General features: G+C 42.4%; 1 protein-coding gene across 2 annotated transcripts; it reads left to right on the top strand.

Annotated features, from left to right (window-relative positions):
* Window positions 1–7461: 7461 nt before the first annotated feature.
* Window positions 7462–25270, top strand: PLEKHG6 (pleckstrin homology and RhoGEF domain containing G6). Of its 2 annotated transcripts, none has more exons than XM_074269042.1 (16): window positions 7462–8047; window positions 9767–9961; window positions 11557–11712; window positions 12934–13098; window positions 13478–13573; window positions 13859–13909; window positions 14326–14475; window positions 15489–15599; window positions 16266–16415; window positions 16651–16788; window positions 17044–17163; window positions 17668–17800; window positions 17988–18103; window positions 23336–23490; window positions 24010–24726; window positions 25084–25270. In XM_074269042.1, exons 2-16 carry the CDS (start codon window positions 9827–9829, stop codon window positions 25091–25093), a joined length of 2403 nt encoding a protein of 800 aa, XP_074125143.1. In that variant the 5' UTR covers window positions 7462–8047; window positions 9767–9826; the 3' UTR covers window positions 25094–25270. The 2 variants fall into 2 exon arrangements, with proteins under 2 accessions (XP_074125143.1, XP_074125144.1); XM_074269043.1 differs by having other exon boundaries at window positions 24013–24726.
* The last annotated feature ends 195 nt before the right edge of the window (window positions 25271–25465 follow it).

Here is a 25465-nt window from a genome sequence, read left to right on the forward strand (position 1 = left end):
GAAGCTTTCCTTACTTCTGTCAAAAGGTTGTTATGGTTTTTTTCTCCCTCCTCAAATTTTCTTAATAGTACTTTCTCTGGATTGCTAATCAATCTCTATCACACCCTACTTGCCATTTGTCTTCATGTCAAAGGAGTCTATAATTTTTATCTTTTTTACTTTTGTAGCCATACCTATACCTTTACCTAGTTGATATTTCATATATATATATATATATATATATATGTATATATATATATATATTTATGTATATATATATATATTTATGTATATAAATAAATATGTATTTGAGTTGAATTAAAATAGAGGGGTTTTCCTCTGAATTTTAACAGATAAGGACAGGAAAAGAAGAGAAATTAAGAAGGTGGGAGAGGGGGTTCATGTAACAATTCATAAATAAAATTGAGAGATCCTGGCCACCTCTCCAGGCCCTTTTGCTAGGCCATAATTCCCATATTTTGGAACTGTCTCTAAGAGCCACGGTTAAGAGGCTAACTCTCTCTCTCTCTCTGAGCTCTGTCTAATCAAATAAACTTGAGAAAGCCCAAACTTGGGAAACATTGCAGAAAGGAGTTTACATTCAGAGGATCTGGATTCACATTCTAAAACTGACAGTTATTACCTTTGTACAAGTCACATAGCCATGGTCAGTATCTTCACAAGTAAAATGAAACTGTGAACTAGATTTAGTCCAATAAATCATGTATCTATCTATGAACATATCTTTGATGCCCACTGGGTCGTAGTTTCTTTCTCCATGTGCATAAACTTCTATACCCTCTTTACTTCTTCTTGAGGAATATTAAAAGGAAAATAGAAATGATCTCTACAAAGCACTTTGAGTTCTTAGCCCTGGAGGGCTCTAAGTGTTGCTTACCAGCAGTAATCAACAGCATCTCCAACCCTGTATTATCTTTAGCACCCATGTTAACCCCTAGAACTTACCAATTCTGATTCTTTCTTAAGAGGCCACATGAAATGATAACAATTGACATTTATGTATAGCTTTATAAAGAATTTTCACACTTTATCTTATTTATTCCTTACTGTTATTAATATACTCCATCTTATAGATAAGGAAACTTTAATACACAAAGAGGTTAAGTAACTTATTGTATATCCGGTAGTAAACAGCATATTCAATATTTGAAATTAAATTTTCTGGTTCTATGTCTAAAAGCTTTTTTCCCCTTGTTTTGTTGTTGTTGTTGTTGTTGTTGTTGTTGTTGTTGTTGTTGTTGTTGTTGTTGTTTTAAATTGAAAAAGGGTAGATTTATGTCAGGTAAAGGGTGCAGAAGGGGAAAATGAAAAGTTTTTTTTTTACTACACAGATTTTATTTTATTTTAAAGCCTAAATGCTAACTTTTATTTATTCTTATAATAGCTTTTTATTTTTCAAAATTCATACAAAGATAGTTTTCCATATTTACCCTTGCAAAACCTTGTGTTTCTTATTTTTCTCCCTCTTTCCTTCCTCCCTTCCTCTCCTAGACAGCAAGTAATCCAATATAAGTTAAACATGTGCAATTCTTCTAACCATGTTTCCAAATTTATCATGTTGCACAAGAAAAATCAGACAAAAGAGGAAAAAAATGGGAGAAAAAAGAAATAAGCAAGCAAACAACAACAACAATAAAGGTGAAAATATTTTGCTGTGATCCACATTTAGTCCCCACAGTCTCTCACTGATTGAAGATGGTTCTCCCCATCACAAATCTATTGGAATTGGCCTGAATCACCTCATTATTGAAAAAAGCCAAGTCCATCACAATTGATCATCACATAATCTTCTTGCTGCTACGTACAATATTCTTTTGGTTCTACTCATTAATGAAAAAGTTTCTAAGTTCTACAGGCTCACTCTTGCCTTTCTTCTCTCCCAATAATTTCTTGAATTGAGCAGCAGTTGGCTAGGAAACAAGAGGATAAGGGTAAGAGACAATTAATAGAGACCCAAGGATTACATAACAGTGAACACTAAAAAGGAGGATATTGGGGAAAAAAATGAAGGGTATCCATATTAAAAGAAATCCTTTCCCCTGTAAATCCTTTCAGAACTCATTAGCAGGAATTGGGCAGAAGAATAAGGAAGCATGTGGATTTCTTCCTTCCATTAACGTCACTTCCATTTCTTGTCATAAGAACCATGAGGGACAAAAAAAAAGGAACATTATTATTTCAGTATCAACTCTGAGTGCTATGAGCTAAAGGAGATATAATAGCAATAACTAATCATTTTTATAATACTGTGTCAGGCACAGGCTAAGTGTATATAATTATTAGCTGATTTGATCTTCTCAACAACCCTAGAAAGTAAATGCTATTATTATCCCCCATTTTACAGATAAGGAAACTGAGGTAAACAGTGGTACCCAAAGTCACACAGCTAGTAAGCAGCTTCCTAACGCCAGGCTCAGAGATCTATTCACTGTGTCACCTAGCTGCTCCTATCAATACTTATTGCTTTTCTCCAATTATAGGAACATAAGATTTAAACCTAGAAAGGAACTCAGAAATCATCTAATCCAAACCTTTCATTTTAAGGATAAGGACATTCATAGTTATCTAGAGGAACTGAAGATTATAAATATGTAGCCCATTTTCTGCTCATCTCTCTAGTTACAATGGAATACTAAGTAGAGAATTTTGAAAATAAGTATATCTCAGTCATGGCTTGAGCCCCCACTACAACAAGCAGTTTCAAACTTCTAAAATCAACTTGGGTGTAGGTACTCAATTATTATAATGCTAAGAAGAAGAAGAAAAATTGGAACCATAACATAGACTCAGTAGAACCACTTCCTTGACATTCCCTAAATGAGTATCTTCCTCTTTCCTTCTTCCTGAGCCAACCTCAGAGACTCCCAAGCCTTTCAAGTCTGGAGACAAAATTCTCCTATATCCAAATTCTAGCCTGAATCCTGGGGAGAACAGTGGGTATTTTGGGAACCCTGAGCTCTGACACAAATAACTCTTGTCCACTCCTCCACCGGGCCTGCAGTTCTGGCAATCTCCACAGCATTAGTGCCTCACCTGCTTAGAGTTGACACATTGCTCAGAAGTTGATAAGTCATTCTAGTTCAACACTCCACCCTTGGAAACTCAGGACTTTCCAGACACTACATCTCATCCTCCCCCTTGGATTCTTTCTTCTTCCTTCTCTTCTTCCCTGGATCCAGATATCCATTTCCTAGAAGGTGAAGTAATAGCCAGATAGCTTTTGTTTGCAGCACAGCACACTGGGAAATGTAGGAGTGTTGCTTATGACGTCACCCCCTCAGAAAATTTTAGTCCCTGAAATGTATACAAATTATAGGCAGAAGGAAAGGAGAAAGAGAGGGAGGGAAGATAAGAGAAGGAAGGGAAGGATGGAGGGGAAAAGAAGGGAGGGAATAAGGAAGAGAGGAAGAGAAGAAGAGAGGAAGGAAGGAAGGAAGGAAGGAAAAAAGGAAGGAAGGAAGGAAGGAAGGAAGGAAGGAAGGAAGGAAGGAAGGAAGGAAGGAAGGAAGGAAGGAAGGAAGGAAGGAAGGAAGGAAGGAAGGAAGGAAGGAAGGAAGGAAGGAAGGAAGGAAGGAAGGAAGGAAGGAAGGAAGGAAGGAAGGAAGGAAGGAAGGAAGGAAGGAAGGAAGGAAGGAAGGAAGGAAGGAAGGAAGGAAGGAAGGAAGGAAGGAAGGAAGGAAGGAAGGAAGGAAGGAAGGAAGGAAGGAAGGAAGGAACCAGGCCAGGAAGCAGCCAATTATAATTCAGGGCATCTTTTCTGATGACATGGTATAATGATCCATCTTCACCTGCTTTTTCAAAGTCCAATAGTCCAGATACGCCCTAATCTTCAAAGTGTTCTTGCATACCATCCCTATGTGTGAGACTTATAGATTATAGGGTTCTATGACAGTGCCAAAGATGACCTTTTTGAGGTTTCAGAGAATATGGGGAAGACTTGAATGAACTGGTACCAAGTGAAGTGGGTAGAACTATTAAAATGCATAAATAAAAAGAATATTTTAAAGATAATTTTGAAAGATTTAGTAACGCTGATCAATGAAATGACCAACCATGAGTAATTCCAGAGAACTCAGAATAAAAAATATTATTCACTTCATAAATACAGTGAAGACTGAGACATATATATTTATATACACACATATCTACATTTATACAAACACACATATAGATGCATGCATGTGTGTCCAATGTGAAAATTTGTTTTGCCTGACTATATATGTTTGCAATAGGAGTTCTGTTTTTCTTTCTTTCTTAGTGATTGAGCAAGGGGTAGGGGAGGTGAAAGAAAGAGAAGGAAGATTTTCATTAATTGAAATTTAAAAATAACAAAGATGCCCCATTCAAATGGTACCTAAAGTTCTTCTCAATGAGAAAGTTTCTGATAGCACTCTGAAAAAAGGTTATAGCTACATGTAAGCATGCCTCCTTATATATGTTCCATACCCCATTCACATAATGAAAATAAGACATAGGAAAGAATCAAGCACTTACTACTATGCATCTGCTTAGCATATGCTAAGCATTTTATTTAGTCCTCATAACAACTTGTAAGGTGGATTTTGTTATTATCCCCACTTTACATTTGAAGAAGTGGAGGCAAACACAGAAATTAAGTGACTTGTCCAGGCTCATATAACTAGCAGGTATCTGAAGTTGTCTTTGAACCCAGTTTTGGAAGACTCCAGGTCCAGACCCAGTGGAGAAATACTATATCACCTTGTTTCTTCCTCAAGTAATCTTTCTGATTTTCGGAGCCTGGAAGAACTAAAAAAAGAAAACTTCTTTCAATCCACTCTTAAGCTGGAGAAATTAATGCTTCCTAGACACTCCCCACTAATATATCTTCTCTTTTCCTGTAAGCATCACAAGTATGGATCTTCAAGTACCAGCCTCCATTCTGCAGCATTCTACCAGGATTTTGAACAAACTGAAGTTGGTACCAGTCAATGCCAAAAATCTAGTTATTCGAAGGGCTGATTTTTCCAAGGCCATAGTGCCCATTTGCTTAACATAAATAGCCTTTTTTACTCATTTTGTAAGGGTTCAACTTTATGACAAATCTGTGGCAATTGTCCATGATAAAAGCTAACATTTAAATATGGCTTTAGAAGTGTCCAGTGTCTCTTTCCAACAATGAGATAATTAAGACAAGTTCCATTGATCTTGTGATGAAGAGAGACATCTACACTCAGAGAGAGGGCTGTGGGAACTGAGTGTAGTTCCCAACATAGCATTTTCACTCTTTTTGTTGTTGTTTGCTTGCTTTTTGTTTTCTTTCTCATTTTTTTCCTTTTTAATCTGATGTTTCTTGTGCAGCAAGATAATTGTATAAATATGTATACATATATTGTATTTAATATATATTGGATTATTTGCCATCTGGGTGGGGAGGAGAAGGGGGGAATTTTGGAAAACAATATTTTGCTAGGGTCAATGTTGAAAAATTATTCATGCACATGTTTTAAAAATAAAAAACTTTAATAAATAAATAAAATTTAAAAAAAAAGAAGTGTTCCAGTGCATGTAGTTAGGTATCAAATCCAGTTCTTCATGACCTCATGCCCTGACTCTATCCACTGTTCTTTGCTGCCTTTCATAAAGTGACTGAATTATAGCCATCAGTGGATCCCAAGTGATGGACAGTGGTCCAGCCTAACAGGGTGTTCCTTCTTCACCATGGCTTCTGTGAGGGTTCTGACAAGTTCCAAGGGAATGCACCCTAGAAGGGTTAGTGAGACAAGGATTATTAAGTCTGTGAATACTGAGTGGAAAGATCAATCCAAATCCAGTGAAGTTAATTTGAGCAGAATCTGGGAGAAGGCAGACAGGAAAATGGAGGGAATATCCCAGGCAACAAATGATCCTTAATGAAAGTTGGGAGTGAGTTCCCTCCCATATATCTGAGTTCTAAGGCCTTAAGCCTGAGCCTGGCCTCTTGGAGATGGGGAGGGAAATCTCAACCTGGCACAAAGCCCTAAAAGGTTCCATCCTAGGAGCAAAGTCCAAGAACAATGTCTGATCAAACTGCTCTCTTCCCAGCACCAGGGTGGAGGAAACAAGCTAGGGACTCTCTTAGAGATAAGGGTCACACTTTGAACTCTCTAACCAAGCAAGCCCCACTGTTAACTCTTCAGAGGCTGAAGACAAGAGATACCTGGATCCCATCTTCCTATCCCCATTGTTTTTAATATTCCTTTCTTATCTAGAAAATATGTCTCTGTCAAGGCAAGTGAGGAAAACTAGCAGAGCCAGATAAGGGAAGTATCTTATCCTTTCTTAGGACACTGAGCTCAACCAGAGTGGTGCTCTGTGCTCATGACTTTATCCTCCCTCCTTGCCCACAGTACTAAGTCTCCTTCCCTAGAGAGCCCTGTTATGCATTTATCATGCTGTCTATTATGGTACCTTTCACAAAGTCTGTGGTTACCACTGGGCTACCACCAATGACCACAGTGGAGAATCTGAAGAGCATTGTCCATTTAGGAACACTCAAAGTCCAACTGGAAATTATTTTATTGATCCAAATATAGGCTACCCTTGAATATAGATCTCTAAAGTGAAATCTTTTAAAAAGAAAAAACATAACACAGATGAAAAACCACTCTCAAGTTTTATATATGCTTGATTAAAGAAAAAGTCTATTGGCTATTTTCAACAATGCGGTGATTTGGGTCAATTCTAATAGATTTATAATGGAGAGAGCCATCTGTACCCAGAGAAAGGACTTTGTGGACTGAACGTGGATCACAACATAGTATTTTCATCTTTTTGCTGTTGTTTGCTTGCTTTTATTTCTTTCTCACTTTTTTCCTTTTTTATTTGATTTTTCATTTGATTTTCCTTGTGTAGTGTGATAAATGTGAGAAATATGTATACAATTGCACATGTTTAACATACATTGGATTACTTGCTATCTAGGGGAGTGAATAGGGGAAAGGGAGGGAGAAAGATTTGGAACACAAAGTTTTGAAAATTATCCATGCATAAGCTTTGAAAATAAAAAGCTTTTTAAAAAATACATGCAAAGATAATTTTCAACATTGCCCCTTGTAAAACCCTGTGCTCCAAATTTTTCTCCTTCCCTTCCTCCCACTTTCCCTAGAGGACAAGTAATCTAATATATGTCAAATATATGCATGTATTTTGAAAATAAAAAGCTATTACTTTTTTCAAAAAAGCAAAGAAAAATTCTAATGTATATTCTGGATATATTTTTCTTCTAGACAAAAGCTTCTTCAACTGTACATCATGACCCCATGTGAGGTCATAAACTTATGATTTATTGTCAGTAACTGCTTGATTTGCATACCTATTTTATATACCTATATATCCTGTAAAAATTTCTCAGGCAAAAAAGGGTTACGAGTGGGAGAAGTTTTAGAAGCCCTGGTCTGGACACCTCCCCATTTCCCATGGTCACCTCTACTTATCTCTCCTTCAGTGTGTCCCATGACTTTTAGGGGTTCCATGAGTTTAAAAAGAATTAGTAATAACAGAAGTGGTAGCCGCAGTGATAGTGACGCAATTACTGCTGCAGTCGTTAATAACAATAAGATTTTTTCCTACGATTTCCATCTGGGGGTCCTGGCGGGTAGGGGATGCACCTTGCGGAGGGAAGGAAGGGGGAGGCAGACCTTTCGTACTGAAGTACTTAATTTAGCCGGCTCTGGAAGAGGATCCTTTTTCAAAGGCTACAGTGGGAATTGACAGAGGAGGATCCGACTGTTCACTATATCTTGATGGAAAAGAAAGTAGGGAGAACAGTGAGTAAATTGCAGGGTGGACTCTGAGGGAAGCCTCCCACAGAGTACATACACTGTCCCAGTCCCGGGGAGGCTGGGCGGTACCGCGGCCTAGCCCCGCCCTGTTCTCCTTCCCGGCTTCCCCGACCTGACACCAGTTTTGCTGCCGGGGCCGGCAGGTCCGCTCTGTCCCAGTGCCTGCCGGACCACGGGCTGGGCTGGCCCTGCCGCCTTAGCCAGCGACCCGCGGACAGGAGGAAACTCCTGGAGGAGCAACAGGAGCGGGGACACCTGGGGAACAGGTGAGAGGCAGAGGGATGGAAGGGGAGTGGCAGGGAGGGAAGGGGCAGGCGCAGGTGTGGGCCCCGGGAAGGGGGGGAGTGAGGGCCCGAGGAGGCCCCGGGGACAGAAGGACGCAGGGGGAAGAGGTTCCCCGGAGGGAGCAGGTGACAGCGCTCGGGGAGGCAGGAAGGCAACGGGAGGAGAGGGAATAGAGAGGCCGGGCAGGTGCTGGGAGAAGAGGGCATGGGAGCGCAGAGTCCGGGCAATAAGGAACAGGACGGTTCTGACTCAGGAGAAAAGAGGGGAGTTGAGCTAGTCGAGAAGGGGGAGAAAAGTGAAAAACTGGGAGGCCCAGAGATGGACACCATGGGGGGCTCCCAAAGGGCCAAGAAGCCCAATGAAAAGGGTTTGCAAACTTAAGGCAGAGGGGAGGAGAATGTAGCCACAGTCCCCGTTCGACTCTCTGCTCCCATAGTCCCCCAGCCCAACCTGGCCCACTCCCTGCCCCAGGAATCTCTAGCCCAAAGGTTCTTATTCTGAAATCTCCGGACTCCCAAGGGGCCCATGAATGGAAAGTCTATAAGGAAAATTATTATCGCTTTAGTTCAATACAAAGTCTGTTTCCTTTGCAATTCTATATATTTTATTTTATACATTTAAGAAAAATATTTTCTTTGATGCATTTAAGAAACACTCTTCTGAGGAGTTCTTAGTCTTCATTAGACTGTCAGAAGGTAATCAGATTATGCACAAAAAAGGTTAGAAAGGCCTGTTGTCAGTGAAGGGAGGTAGAAAAGAGGCAAGGGAGGCAGAGAACCCCTAGGATTTTGATTCAGGAAATCTGAGGTCTTTCTTCAGGATGGGGGTCTGGTGTGGAATAGAACAAGAACTTAAACTCCTCCTGGTCCCTCCTCCTGGGACCCTCATCTTCCAGCTTCCTTTATCTCCACTCCTGGCCCCTAGTCTCTCTTTCTGGGACCTTTTTTTCCCCCCTGAGTACTGCTACCTGGCTTTCTAAATCCAGGAGCTTCCACTCACCTCATGGTATTGGTCCCCCTGTGCCTTTTACCCAAGGATAGAGGAACAGGAAGTATAAGGTGAGACCAAGGGGCAAGGGTCTTAGGCTCAAGGGAAGAGAGGGCTAATAGTGGGTGGGAATATACAGGTAAGAAAGTCAAGAGACCAGGCTCAGTGACTCAGAGACCAGCCACAGCTCCCCACTGAGTCTAGGTCTTCCTCCTAAATTAGAACAGGATTGGAGGACTTTGCCCCATGTATTTGTTTTGTTTTGTTATATTTATATGTATGCATTTATATGTGTGTGTATTATATATGCATGCTTGTGTTTCTTTCATCCTCCTCCTCCACTCCCCAAAGAAGGACTTTTCTATATAGATAGCCTGCCCACACATACTCACCAACGTCAACAAACACCCCCTCATGCGTACTAGCTGGCCAGCCTCAGACCACTATGATCCAGCCCATCCCTTCCATGACTTGTCAAGAACATACCAATCTTACCCAAGAAACATCTTCCCTTTGGGCCTTCTTGTCTACCCTCCTTTCAGGAGTTAGGGATCCCTATTTCTGACTTTCTCTCTATATATTTTTCTCTCTCTTTCAGTCTCTGACTCAGTCTGTCCCTGGGTGTATGTCCCATAACTTTCACATACCCCCACACACATCTCCACACCAAAATCTGTTATGAGACTGACCTCTTTCTCTCCCTTCTATTGCAGCCTCGGGTGATCCCTCACTTCTTAACCATGTTACCTCAGAGATGACCAAGAGCATAGGGAATGAAGGGGTTCAGTATACCAGATGAGGGCCACCCGGTCCATGGATTGGTGGCCTCTCGAATTGAAACCTATGGGGGGAAACACCCAAACCATAGAAACACCAAGAACCTGTACTTACGAGGGACTGCTCAACAGGTAAGAACCCTGGCTTCCCAATCTGGTTCTTCCCTCCCCTGGTCTTGCCTTCTTTCCATCCTCCTGGGGTTTTGACAGGTGAGGAGGCAGAATTTCTTAGCTACTTTAATTCGAGTCCTTCCTCTTCTAGACATGTATAAACTGCTCCGGAGTACCCTTACCATATGTGTGTGTGTGTGTGTGTGTGTGTGTGTGTGTGTGTGTGTGTGTATCTTGTTTCTTTATCTGTAAAATGGAAATACATAATACTTACCTCACAGGGCTGTTGTGAGAATTAAATAAGGTAAAAATGTAGATGTCTGCAAATTTTAAAGAGTATTATAAATCTTGGTTATTATTTTTCCCCTTTTCCTAAAGAAAGGTAAACCTTCTTCCACTTCCCTGCATGGACTAGGGTGGTGGTAGAATTGTGGGACAGGGAATTATTTAGCTTCCTTATTCTTCCTCAGTCCCAGCTTCGTATCCTTCCCCTGCCTTCATTCCCCTCATCCCTCCTTTCTTCCTCTATTCCTTTCTCTGTTCTCCCCTTCCTCTTCCTTTGCTTTTTTTCTCCTCCCTGTCCTTTTTTTTAAACTCTCATTTCCCCATTCTTCTTTCTCCCCACCCTCTTTTCCTTCTTTCACTATCTTCCCTTCACTTCCATCCCATGCTCCTCTGTTGTAGTCAAGAAGATATTTACTCTTGTTACCATATTTGAGCCTCATGACAACCCCCTGAGGTAGGTGCTATGATTATTTCCATTTTACAGACGAGGGCATTAAAGTCCGAAGGTTTCAAGTGTTGTGTCTACAGATGCAGTGTCAGAGATCAGATTTTAACCCGGGTCTCTCCTGATGCCATCCCTCACTCTTTCCCTCTAAACTGTGCTGTCTTCCAAATTCAACTTCCTAGAGAGTGAGAAGCTTCAGGGCACCTCTTGAGGGCTCAAACTGGGGAAAGGAGAAGGGGTGTGCATATGGCCTAGGGAAGGGGTGGAGGAGAGGAGATATGATTCAGGCCACCTGTGGGCCCGAGGAATGTGGCTGGACCTGCCAGGGAAGGGCAGCCCCCTCCCAGTCAAGGGAGGAAATAGACCAAGAATAGTCTCTTTACATGAACATGCATGTGGGAGCACACACAGAGAGGGGTATACATGGGGGGTCCAGGAATGCACACGAACAGGAAGCGAACCAAGCTGGAAAAATGGGTCAGGCAAGGCCACAGCTGTGGGGAACACTGGGATGAAGCTGTGCGTGTGAAATGCACCACAGGGCAGCAAGCGCCCACCTGGGTGAAGGCCCGAGGTAGAGCGCAGGGCCTGCGAGAGTGCGTGTAGGTGCTTGTGCTTTTCCCAGGAGAAGCCGTGTCTGCCCCAGGGCCTGCTCCCAGTGCCAGGCCAACATGCCCCTGCTCGGCCAAGCCTCTCTGGCAGCGCCTCCTGTGACTCAAGGCTGGGAGGGGCCCGAGCACCAAACTTGTTTGAGGGGAGAAGTTTAGGGAAACAGAACCCAGGGAGAGGGGCAGGAGAGGGCGTGCCAGGAGCAAAAGTTTGGCATGGACTGCCCTGATGAACATTCCCAGAAATACCCCTTTCTCATTCCCCATCTCTGTCTTAGGATTCTTCCCACCACCGACTGCAGGACCTTGTCCCATTCACCAAGAATTCTATCCAGTCCAGAGGCTTGTCGCCACTGAGGCTGAAAGAGCCAGAGCCGGAGAAAAAGTATGGTGGATATTTTGGGTCGAGCCCTTTAAATTCCCCCAAAGTCAAGGTAAAAGACCTTTTCCAAAATTCCCTCTCCTTACTGCCCTAGCAAACTCCTATAATAGGGGAAAGGAAGAAAGAGAGGAGAGAGAGGAAGAGAAAGAGAAAAAGGGAGAGAGAGAGAAAGAGAAAAAGAGAGAGAGACGCAGGGAGAGAGGGAGAGAAAGGAAGGAAGGAAGGAAGGAAGGAAGGAAGGAAGGAAGGAAGGAAGGAAGGAAGAAAGAAAGAAAGAAAGAAAGAAAGAAAGAAAGAAAGAAAGAAAGAAAGAAAGAAAGAAAGAAAGAAAGAAAGAAAGAAAGAAAGAAAGAAAGAAAGAAAGAAAGAAAGAAAGAAAGAAAGAGAGAGAAAGAAGAAATAAAAAGGAATAAAGAAAATAGGAAGGAAGAAAAGAAAGAAATTAAGTAAGTTTAAGTTATTTTATTATGAATACATATTCTATGTGTCTCTTTCCAAGAATGAGATGATTGATGCCAGTTCCAATGATCTTATGATGAATAGAACCATCTATACACAGAGAGAGGATTGTGGGAACTAAGTGTGGATCACAACATAACATTTTCACTCTTTTTGTTGTTATTTTGTTTTGTTTCTCAGGTTTTTTGGGTTTTTTTTTACTATTTGATCTGATTTTTCTTGTATAGCACAATAATTGTACAAATATGTATACAAATATTGCATTTAACATATTTTAACACATTTAACATATGTTAGATTATTTAGAACACAATGCTTTGCAAGGATCAATGTTGAAAAATTATGGGGCAGCTAGGTGGAGCAATGGATAAAGCATCAGGAAGTCAGGAGGACCTGAGTTCAAATGTGGCCTCAGACAAGTAACACTTCCTGGCTGTGTGACCCTGGGCAAGTCACTTAACCCCAATTGCCTCAGCAAAAAAAAAAAAAAAAAAGTTGCAAAATTATCTATGCATATGTTTTGAAAATAAAGAGCTTTTAAAAAGGGAGGGGGGGAACCACAAGTTAATAGAAAGAAATTCCAAAGGAAACAGATGAACAAGACAACTTTGAAAGTACATTAAATTGATTATATATCTGAAAAAGAAAAACAAAAAAATGCATACATATCCTAGTCTGAATAGACATTCATGTACACACCTTATTTTGGCCCTACTCTCTCTGATGCCAGTAACTGGACTCTGAAGGTTCCACTGCTCAGTGTCAGTGCTCCGCCCATGGCTTTGGCCCTGACCTCCATCTCTGTATCACCCAGGAAGTGGCCAAGGCCAGACAGCTGGAGATGAGGCTGCATACCTTCAGCATGTTCGGGATGCCCCGCCTGCCCCCTGAGGATCGGAGATACTGGGAGATCGGGGAGAGCTGGTACAGAGGCTTGACAATTGAGAAGTCCTGGAAAGAACTGGTACCTGGACATAAGGTACAGATGAGGCTGGGAACACATTACCATCATGTGCACAGGGGAGGGAAAGAGGGGAAAATCTGAAACACAAGGCTATGCTAGGGTCAATGCTGAAAAATTTTCCGTGCATATGTTTTGAAAATAAAGAGCTTTAAAAATAAAAATAAAATTACATGCCCACATGTACATGCACATACAGTCACAGGCAAACACATTCATTCCTGCACATAAGCCTTCATACATACTGGCCCCCACATTTGTAAGAAAAGGTGACCCAAAGAAGCAGGATCCTGACTGGGAGATCCTGTTTGCCTTCCCTCCCTATCCCTGCCCCATCCCTATCCCCATTTCCCTCTCCTCCACCCTCCGACTGAGCCAGCACTCCATCCATCCATAGGAGATGAGCCGGGAGCTCTGTCACCAGCAAGAAGCATTATGGGAGCTAGTGACCACTGAACTGTCCTACATCCGGAAGCTGAAGATCATGACTGATGTAAGCATTCCCAGGGCCCATCCCCACCCATGGGTGTCCTCCAACTCACCAGCTTTAATTGGCATTCCTCAGCACCCACCCCATCTTCCCCTCAATTGTAAGGTCCCAGAAGGGAAAAGACAAATAAATCTGAATTGTGGAGAATTTCTGGATTGGGTTTATATCTTCTGACAGATTGTTAAGCCAAGGGAGGGAGCGAATCAATTATTTGATGCAAAATAATGGGAAATGTGGTAGATTTGTGTTTCAGAGGTCTGTTCCTAGTTTCCATCTTTCTATACCTAGCTCCTGGCAGCCGGTCTGCTGAATCTACAAAGAGTGGGGCTTCTGACAGAGGTGAGCATGGGACTGGGTGGGTACAAGGTTTGTCATGGCCTGGCAAGACCCTAAACACTGAATTTCAGTGCTACAAATGGTTCACCCCAGTCATCAGTCATAGAAGGGGCACATCAGTTGCTACCTAACCCCCTTTTCCCAGAGTTCTTCCCCCCTTGTCTTTCTTAGTCCCATCTGTCCTCCACCTCCCCAGGTACAAAGAACTCAGACTCTACCTATAGCCAAAGCTCCATTCTAAAACTCTAGGTGATGAGAACAACAATAAAAGCAGAACTATTCACATTCCATGTCGGGGTCAAATTCTACTTGCAGGCTGTTTTAATTAGAGTCTCAGGCCCACAGATCACCAATGCTCTCAGTGGGAGAGGGGAAGCTGAAAACAGGAGCCCTGATACATCTCCATACTTTTCCCCAAGATTCCAGTTGAGTCCTTATTTGGAAATGTACCAAACCTGATTCGAGCCCATCAGAGTTTCTGGGAGGAGGTGCTAGGACCTACCCTGAAGGCGACCCGGGTCTCAGGCCAGCCTCTGGACCCTCTCAGCCTGCAAGATGGCTTTTTGACAGTGAGTAATGGGTAGAAATAAGGGGAGAGGGTGTTTTCAGATCAATCATGTTTGAGGACCTCAGATAATACCTGTCATATTGACCTGTTATTCCAGATTATTGAGCCACAAGTCAGATCTTCAGATGGGTAGAGACTATAACTCTGATTTGAGGAGGCACAAGGGGCAGAATTATCTCAAAGAATCAACTCCCCAGTAGTTCTATTGTTCTAACTTCATTTCTTCAGGTCTTAAAGGTTTGGGGTCTTTAGGCATCCCAAAGTACAATGACAATAATTCTAAGAAGGATCATTAGCATTTAAGCCCTTATCAAGAAAAGCCCTTAATTACTGATAATTATCAATAAATATTGATAATTGATAAATAAGTAGTTGATAAATTATTGAAAAAATATCTATTGAAAGCCTGCTAAAGGAGGCAAGCACTTCACAGCTTTGCTTTAATGGAAACAGAGGAGAAGCCACTGGGAAGGAGTAAAAGTCCCAGAGACAAATGTGATGGGACAGTTTTTTTCTAGAAGAGCTTCTGTACATCCTACCTGAGGGATGATATGGCAAAAATAACAGTCCTTTCCAGAACCCCCAAGCCTTCTACCAACAAGAGGAGATGCCCCCTAGGCTTCCTGTGAGGTCCCCCTTGCCTCCAGTAGGGAAATGGGAACCTGCCCACTTTATGAAAATTGCCATTTCATAATTGATGTGACCTTATTGATGGACAGCAGGACCAAAAGGTTCAGAGACCCTAGATGGAAAGGCAGAGAAAAGTGGAATGCTAGCCTTTTCTAGTGTAATAGTGAGGGGGGGGTAATCAAAAAGTACTCCCACAATTCTGTGCTCAAAAGCTCCAACATAAAGACAGGCTCAGCATAAGCCATGACTTAGGGTCTGTCTGAGGAGCAATGATGCTCTCACACTACTACAGCAGTCTCCACGGACGGTGTCTGAAGTTTATATTTAATCATTTCTATTTTCTCCAACCGCATTCCTCTGGTTCCCACCCATCAATACCCCAAGTTCGGCCAACGGTTCCAGCCGTATGTACAGTACTGTCTTCGAGTGAAACAAACCATGGCCTATGCTCGGGAACAACAGGAGAACAACCCTCTCTTCCAGACTTACGTACAGGTGTGTTAGTCCATGAAGAAAGCTGGGGTTGGGGGGGCAGGATCGGGGCCAGGACAGGTAAGGGCTTTTATTAGCTGCTCCAGAGGTAGTGAATAACCACTCCCCCTCCCCCACCAAGAGCTCAAGGAGGAAAAGATGAAAGCACTTTGAAGCCTCAGGCACTTGGTGAAAGTTATTGTTATATAATTATTATTGACTCTGTCCCAGTCTTAATCATTGAATGGGTGTAGCCTCAGTCCAACTGAGACCTGTTAAAGAGTAGCTTTAAAAAGCTGAGGTCTCCCATTGTAGCCAGGGCCATCTTCTGATCTCTATCTAGCCACTGGACCCAAATGGCTCTGGAGGGGAAAGTGAGGCAGATGACCTTACCCTCCCTCACTGAAATCCAACTCACTTGCATGTCATGGCATCATCTCCCTGACAACATGGTCTTCTTCAAGGACAAAGGACAAATAACAGCCTCCATCCATGGCACTCCCTGACTCCTATTCTCTCTCTGCCCCCCCCTTCTCTTCCTCTGTCTGTCTCTGTTCTTCTGTCTGTCTCTGTTCTTCTGTCTGTCTCTGTCTCTCTGTCTCTGTCTCTATCTCTGTCTCTCTCTCTCTCTCTCTCTCTCTCTGTCTCTCTCTCTCTCCCTCCCCCTCTCCCTCTCCCTCCCCCCCACAGTGGTGTGAGAAACACAAAAGATCTGGTCGACAGCAACTCAGTGACCTGCTCATCAAACCTCACCAAAGAATCACCAAATACCCTCTGCTGCTCCAGGCTGTGCTCAGAAAGACCCCTGAGCCCCAGGTCCAGGATGCTCTCAGTTCCATGGTATGGATAAACAAAGGGTTTGGCCTTTCCAGGGAGTTAAAGGGGTCTCTGGGAACTCCTGAAAAAAACCTCCTTCTCCATCTACAAATGTAGTGGTGGGTCTATCTCTCCTAGACTACAATTGTATTACATTTCTTGATTCTCTATCTACTTTATTATTCTGGACTCTTTGGGCGAAGACTGGTGGAACCAGCACAGGCTGGACCATGACAGTCTCCCTATATATTGGGTCTAGATTTCTTCCGTGGAGGCTTTCCTACACCACATCAACAGCCAAGTGCGTCAGGGGGAGGAGCATGACAGCTTGGCAGCTGCTGCCCAGCGCATTGGGCCCTATGAAGTGCTGGAACCATCCACTGAGGAGGTTGAGAAGGTAAGAAAGACAGAGACTTGGGAGGGAAAGGAGAAGGGTAGGGTAGGAGGATGGGCCACGCATCAGGGCAAAAAGAGGAGGATGAGGGAAAAAGGAGGGGGAAAGAGCCTTTAGGAAATGAGAAGCATGAGACTGTCCCAGATGAGGCAGAGAGGAACGGAAGAGAAGACAGAGAAAGAGGATTGATATCTATTCCGTCGGAGTTTGGGGTCATGTACTTTATCCACTAATATGGTCTCCTTGTCCCCCCCCTAGAACCTGCGTCCCTTCTCCAACCTAGATCTGACCTCCCCCATGCTGGGAGTCGACCACCAACACACCAGGCAGCTGCTACTTGAGGGTTCCGTTCGAATGAAAGAGGGACGAGAGGGGAAGGTGAGGGAGAGGGCAGAGTCTGGGGGACAGGGAGAGACAATAAAGCTGGAAGAAGATGGTAAGAATGGGGAAAGGGATGGAGAATGGAGGGGAGGAGAGCTGCAAGGTGGGACAGAGAGGGCTCGGGGACTCTCAAGGGCTCTATGTGCACTATGTTCCTGAGTCTATCACTGTATGGCATAATGACACTGGACTATGTGCTCATGTGCTTTGGACTTCAGTCATGAGACTTGGGTTGTATTCCCTCCCTAATTCTGCTCCTAACAAGTTGTGAACTTTGGGCTTATAATTCTAGGATCTCACTTGCCCTGTTTCTTAATCTATAAAATGTTCAGATGAGATTAGATGAAGGTCCCTCAAGGTCCCCTTTGGCCCTCTGATATGTGCTTGCTGTCTGCTCATAGATCCTTTGTGTCCTTGTATATTCTCACCCAGAGTCCCCTGTCCCATCATCTTTTCCACCACATCAAGCTGATCATTGTTTCTCTCCCTATCTGCTCCTAGGTGGATGTGTACCTGTTCCTGTTCTCTGATGTGATTCTGGTGACCAAACCCCAGCGCAAAGCAGACAAGGCTAAGGTCATCCGCCCACCTCTCATGCTGGAGAAGCTTGTGTGTCAGGCCCTTCGGGACCCCAGTATGTTGTTCCTACCCTAGTCCATTCCCTTGGACCCCTCCTCTTTTTTACCTCAATCATTTCTCCTTTCTCTTCCCAATATCCAGTTGGCTCAATGAAGGGGGAAGGGGGAGAGGGAGAGGGAAGCAGGAGAGGGAAGTAGTCTCTCCTCTGCTTCCCTACATTTCCTATTTTTTCTCCACCCCAGACAGCTTCCTGATGATCCACCTTACTGAATTCCAGTGTGTCTCCAGCGCCCTTGTTTTCCATTGTCCCAATCCAAATGAATGTAGTCGTTGGCTAGAGAAGATACAGAAGGCCCAGGTATTCTGTGGGTGCAGCTTGGAGAAGAGTGGGTGCAAAGCATAGAGAGCGACTGAGAAATAGAACAGGAAAGGGGGGAGATAGGAGGGAGAAAGGGACAGAGAAAAAAGAAAGAAGAGAGAGAGAGAGAGAGAGAGAGAGAGAGAGAGAGAGAGAGAGAGAGAGAGAGAGAGAGAGAGAGGGAGAGAGAGAGAGAGAGAAAGAGAGAGAGAGAGAGAGAGAGAGAGAGAGAGAGAGAGAGAGAGAGAGAGAGAGAGAGAGAGAGAGAGAGAAAGTCCTCAAAGGACAAAGATAATCCAGCAAATCTGAGACAGAACTAACATACTTCAAACAATTAAATGCTAAACTGCATAGTATGAATACACTAGACATTTCAGAGAAGTGAGCTAGGGTAAGCAAAGAGACTTACAGAAATATCAATTTGGGCAACAGAAGAGATCTTAGTGATACAGTCCAACTCCATAAATGAGGAAACTGAGGTTCAGAGAGGTGATATAATAATGATAGCTATAATTTATATAGCACTTTAACGTTTGTAAAGCACTTTAAAGTCATTATCTCATTTTATCCTCACGATAAGCCTAGAAGGTAGATGCTAATATTATTCCAATTTTATGGATTAGGGCACTGAAATAGGGGTTAAGTGCTCTGCCCAGGTTTACATAGCTAGAAAGAATTTGAAAGCAGATTTGAATTTACATCTTTCTGACTTCAGATCCAAACCTTAGCTGGAAGCCTTCTCTTATAGCTATATTGCCTACCCCCAAGTCCAAGGTTCTTCCCATCATTCCACACTGGCAAAAGAATCAGAAGCTTTAGAGCTGGAATTTGATATGGTTCAGTCATTTTTCAGTCATGTCCAACTCTGGCAAAGGTTTTGGAGTACTTTGCCACTTCCTTCTCTTTCTTGTTTTACACATGAGGAAACTAAGGCAAAAAAAGTTAAGTGACTTGCCCAAGTGACATGCTAATATTATTCCCAGTTTATAGATTAGGGCACTGAGGAAGATAGGGGTTAAGTGATTTACCCAGGGTCACACAGCTAGAAGGTTTCTGAGGCTGGATTTGAAATCAGGAAGATGTCTTCTTGACTCCAAGCCCAACACATTATCTACTGCACCCTCTAGCTTCCCATATTAGAGCTAGAAAGACCCTTAGAAATCATCTCATCTTATTCTTTCCTGGTGAAATGGAAAAGGATGACATTTGAATTGAGCCTTGCAGGCTGAGTAGGATTTACATTAGGGGACGGCCTTCCGGATAGCAAGAATAGGGTGAGCAAAGGCAGAATGAACAGTGTTTGAGAGTCAACACAGGTTACATCTTAGGAAACAGTAGGAAGAAATGTTTGGATAGGTAGCTTGGGGACAGGTAATGGAAGGATTGGAAAGAATTTAGACTTGTAAGTAGGAGCAGAAAATAAGGAGTCATTGTGGATTCTTGAGAAGGGAAGTACCACAATTAAAGCAATATTTGAGAAATTTGCCAGGCAACTGCATACCTTATGTGGCCTGGAGTGGGAATACGGAAAAGACCTGTGAAAGGTCAGTTATTAAAGGACTAATCCAGCCATGAAGCAATGATGGCCTGGAACTTATTGGGAACAGAGGAAATCGCAAACCTACAGACTTCAAGAGTAGATGAGATGGTCCCAAATTTTCTTACCTAGACTAGCTACAGACAGATAGTGAATTATTGGACAGGAATATAGGAGGATGATTGTTTTTCTCTTGTATTTCATAAATAATCATTGAATTGGAATCAAGGTTTTTCTCCTTTTCTACTTCCTCATTCAGAAATCAGCTTCTGTAAGTTGTTACTCAGGCAGTCTTTGAAGTGCAAGGGCTGATACTGAGAAGGGGAACTCAAATCTGTTCAAAAGGTAAAGTTAGGTCAATTGATGAGTTTCATTTCCATCATTTGATGGAAAATATGAATTCTCCCATGTCAGATAGGTGATATGAATACAGAGAATTCTCCATGACCAAAACTGACTGATCAGTCACGTGCATCAGATCGTCATTATAATAGGTCTATGTGTCATTATAATATTCATTCTCTCATTAATTGTTCACCAATTTGATTTCTATCCTCAGGAACATCCACTCTTCCAATGGCATATAAGCTTGATTAGGTTCCATGAAGAGTCTTTAGTCTAAAAGAGATGGCCAAATAATGAACCTTTTATTAATAATACAATAGCATAATAAATTAAATGATTGATTACCCAGAAACTATGTTTCTCAAAATTCTTATATGTCACAGATACCTTCTTTAGAGAGAAGATAAAGAATTTTGGCTCCAGAAATACATACCATAATGGCAAGTAAAAAAAGAGATGTTAAGGTATACCAGTAAGGAATGAAGACATAGATGAAGTTGTTCAACATTTCAGTTTACTCAGCACTAATTAATCAGCCAAATGAAGTTATTAAAAATATAAGACATTTTGCTTAGGTGCTGGAGATAGAATGATGAAAATTTAGTTTCTTCTCTCAGAGATCTTATAAGTTAATCAAGAAGGGGATGCAACATGTGTATAAATAAGTTTGTTGTTATATTTAAGGATTGTTTCAAATGCTGTGTCATATAGACAGTGTAACAAAGAATCAAGATATAATATGATTATTTGTGCACCTTAACTAGAGTGGTGAGCATTTCAGATCTTTAAGGAGGCACAGGGACAGAATTCCATGACCCATAATTTTCAGTCCCACCACATACCATTCTGTAATAATATTATTAGTTGCTGCTTCACCCACTCCCAATCACCTTTACCAAGGATGGTAGCCATGTACATGAAAAGGAGAGGCTAGCAGGAAAATATATTGCAGAGATGGAATGTACAAGACTTGGAAGTCAACTGAATGTAAAGAAGGGGGAAGAATTAAAGATTTTGTGTCCAAGTGACCAGAAAAAAAGGAAGTTTGTAATTTGTTAGAAAGTGAATTGGTTTTGAAATGTTGAGTTTGAGATATTCATGTAATATATTGACATGAAGAGATATTCCAAGGGTCTGTTGCAAATCATATCAGTACAGAATTCCAGTTGGAAGGGACTTCAAGGGCCATTTAGTCCAACTGTTTTAGAAGAACTTAAGGAAGCAATTAGGGATAGACATAAAGATTTTGGAATTACCTGCATAAAATAAAACAATTGAAATAATAGGGATGAATGTTTGGCAAGGGGTATAATAGAGAAAGGAGACAAGATTGGGTACCACAAACAGAAGACAGAGGACTTTCTCTTTTTCTCCTGCTACTTGGGAGATACTGACACTTAGGGACTGGGAGAAAGAAAGTGACCCAGTAAATAAGACTGAGGAATGGTCACTTAATAAAAGTAGAACCAAAAGAGAATAATGCTAGGAAAGTCAAGAATATGAAATGCTGGGGAAAAAAGGCCAAGGAAAATAATAACTGAGAAATATCATTGGGTTAGGCAAATAAGAAGCCATTGGTGAGAGTGATGTAATATAGCAGGATTTTGAGATCCCCTGATTTTTGTGGGGAGGACTTCTGACCTAATGAAAAGTCAGTAATCTTTAATCTTCTGCCTTTGGAGTCTGCCTCAGAAAACTCCCACACCCAGTCTGTCTGACTGAATAGACCACTTCTCAGTTAGATAAATCCTGGGCTCAGGATAGTCTCACAGACCAAACTCCCCAGAGCAAATAGATAATCAACAGATCACTCCTCAGTTCACTGCTGTCAGATAGATAATCTATAGGTCAGTGATAACCAAATTCCAGAGATCATTTCTCTTGGCCATAGAATTAGCATGTCACTGATAGAAAGCTGGATAAATGTGTCTCTTTGCTTCTGTTTCCTTGCTAATTTCTTTTGGAACTTAGCCCACTTGTAATGGAATCACAATTACAATAAAATTTTGCCCCTTGACTAGGAAATGGGTTCAAGCCTGAAAATTCCTTTGAGACACCTCACAACACCAGTCCCCTTCCCAACATCATCAAGAAGTAGAAAAGGATAAAATCTTTGGTTCTAATTAAATGATTATTTCTCCCATATAATTTCTTCCATATCACTGCCCAATAATTTACTATCTGTCAGTATCTACTCTGGGTAAGAAATCTTGGGAACATCTCATTTGTTATTAAAATCTGTAATCATTGTGCTTTAAGACTTTCATAGCATAGGGGCAGTTAGGTAGTGCAGTGGATAGAGCACCAGCCCTGAAGTCAGGAGGACCTGAGTTCAAATCTGGTCTCAGACACTTAACACTTCCTAGCTGTGTGAGCCTGGGCAAGTACTTAACCCCAATTGCCTTAGCAAAAAAAAAAAAAAAAAAAAAAAAAAAAAAAATATATATATATATATATATATATATATATATATATGTAATATAATATTTGTAAGATGCTATGAAATATATATATATATTTCATAGCATCTTACAAATATTATGTTGTTTTGTTCTTAAAATAACGCTGAGAGAGATGAGTTGTTTTTAGTATTTTTTACAGATGAAGAAACTGAAGGGGACAGCAGTTAAGTGAATTGCCCACAGACACACAACTAGTAAGAAGTGTCTGAGGCTGAATTTAGACTCCAATGTGCTTAACTCCAGGGTCAGTGTTCTTATCTATTAGGCCAGAGAGAATAATTTGAGTGCTAAGATTAAAAGACAGATTGTAAGGGGTTGAAGAATAGGTGTAAAGGAAGTAGAGCCAAATAACTCTTTCTAATAGTTTAGCAATGAAGGGTAAGAAAAATATGGGACAATAATTTGTATGGTTTTTTTCAGAGTAGATAAGTATTGTTGTTTTTAAGGTTAGGGAGTGGAAATTTAAAGGTAAAAAAGGAAGTTAAGTTTACCTAGAGTAGATAGGGGAGGGGCAAGGAGGGAAAAAAAATTAAAATAGAGAGAAGAAGAAAAATAAGAAACTATTTCTCCCTCTGGAATTCCCTGGTGAGAGGTGGATCACCCCAATCCAAATCATCCCCCAAGAGCCTTGTTAGTAGTAGGGTACTCTACTTCAAAAAACAATCTGAGTATTCATCCTATTCCCCTTTTCAATCCTGGGAGGGATTTCTGGAAGGTACGTATCTTCTCCCAAAACTGGTTAATCCAGTAGAAGGGAGCCTATTGTTCAACAGTAGAGCTGACAAAGGAAGGTTATTATTGCTCTTAGGGAGGGAGATGTTTTTTATGGTTCTCCCTCCAAGTCTTAAGATCTTTCTGAATTAGTCTAATTCTTCCTTCATCCAACAGGCCACCCTACAGAAATTAAAGACAGAGGAATATGTGCATCAAAAGAGGGAGCTCCTGGCATTATACCGGGACATCGAATCTCCTAGCACCAGACCCCCCACCCCCTCTCCCGATGGCTCTCAGAGCAGTGTAGAGGACCACAATCTGGAGAGGAGGTATATGCACATTATCCACATCCCCAAGCAACAGAATTACCTACGGGAAGGGGGAACACAAGGGTGAGATGTAGCATTCAGAGGAAATGGAATGGGACAAGAGTATTTGGAGCCCAGGTTAGCTAGAGTCCAGGATGATTTTCTGCACCAGACATTAATTGAAGGGCATTAGACAGGCCTAAGGGGTTAATCAGTAATGGGGAGTAGTGACAGAGACACAAATTATGAGTTCTCACACCTTCAGGCTATATATATGCTGCAATAGAATTTTACTGCTACAAGAAACCTTAAATTTCCATATCGTATAGCTAGGAAAACAGGCCCAAAGTGCTTTTTTCAGATCACACAGGTCAATTCATTCCCAAACTAGTATTCCTTCTTTCTTACCCATTCTGAAATCAGGGAGAGGAAAGAAGTCTCTCTTTAGAGATTCTCTTCTCAGAAAAGTGGAAAATCACTTCTAGGTAGAGCAAAAACTTTAGAGACAAAATTTGAGCTATCTTGTTTTCCCCTCCTTAGCAGAACTTCAGAGTTCTCAGTCCTTGTCCCTCACCTGGTGGTCACAGAAGACAGAGAAGACTCTTCTCTCGGCCTGGACGATGGTTCTGATAGTGGCTATGGCACGATATCCGGCTCCCTGCAGGGGTCTCAATCCCCACTGAACCACAGACTCCGGCCTGCCCTCTGCCAGGATCCCCGACTGACCCTCTCCACTCTTGACCTCCGGGACATCCCTCGAAGACTCCAGCCTTCCAATCCCCATGCCCCTCAAAGACAGAGTGCCCCTGAGCTCCCTGAGGATGATATTATCCAGAGAGGGCACAGCCTTCCGAGGAGGGAGCCCCCACTCTGGTCTGAGAAAGAGGAAGAAGAAGGGTCCTCGGCAGGAGGGGACGTGGTAATGGAAACTCTGCACCGGGCTCGGCTTCGGGGACAGCTACCTCTCTCCCCATCCCTGGTAGACTCTGCAGGAGAGAGCCCCTGGAACTCCTCTGGGGAAGATGAGGAAGAAAGTCCCCTGTTTGTGGTATCCAAACGTTATTCCACGCCCTACTCCTTACGAGCAGAAGAAATGCTCCAGGAGATCCGGGAGGATCTGGCCAGCCAGAGGATCGATGGGATCTCAGAGACAGTCCGAGACCCCAGAGCTGGGCGGCCTAAGAAGCTGACCATAAGCGAACTCCAAAGGATGCGTGGGTCTCAAATCATACAGCTGGATACCCCGCTAACCACATCGTAAGTACTGCCTAGAAGAGAGGATCAGTGGAGGCTTAAGAGGGGGTGTATAGAGAACAGTGGGGGTAATATGGAAAGAGAAATGCTCAATAAAAGGGTTGGTCAAGGGGTAGCAAAGGTGGCACAGTGGATAAAACCCTAGCCCTGAAGTCAGGAGGGCCTGAGTTCAAATCTAGCCTCAGTCACTTCCTGGCTGGGTGACCCTGGGCAGGTCACTTAACCCCGATTGCCTCAGGAAAAAAAAAAAAAAGTTGGTCAAAGGGAGGGAATCTTTACTCTTTCACCCTTTCCCATATATTTGGAATATAAGACTCCTAGAGCCACCCCCCTCACCCCATCTCTCTATCTTTTTTCCAGGGAGGTGTAGCCTCATCCAAGACATCTAAGATTTCTTATCTGATCCAAGAAGTATCGGTCATCCACCCACTCAGCCCAAGAGCCAGATGCAGGCTCCGTGATATAAAGTTTGGGATCAAGACTGTAAATTTCTGTATCATAAACACTCCCTAAATGCAAATAAAATTCTGTATTATAGATAATAGTGATTGTGGTGGTCCTGTGTGAGATGAAAGTGGTAGCTGGGGAGAAACCAGAAGAGGGCAGCACAAGTCTGGCCAACATCTTTGTTCTTTCACCACAGAAACTAGAACATGGATCCCTTTCTGGCACTGCTCCCAATCTTCCTCCTCCTCGGAAGTCTTCCAGCTTTGCCTCTGTCCTCAGCCCTCACATCTGCTGG

Source organism: Sminthopsis crassicaudata, chromosome 5 (genome assembly GCF_048593235.1).
Source record: "Sminthopsis crassicaudata isolate SCR6 chromosome 5, ASM4859323v1, whole genome shotgun sequence".
NCBI lineage: Eukaryota > Metazoa > Chordata > Mammalia > Dasyuromorphia > Dasyuridae > Sminthopsis > Sminthopsis crassicaudata.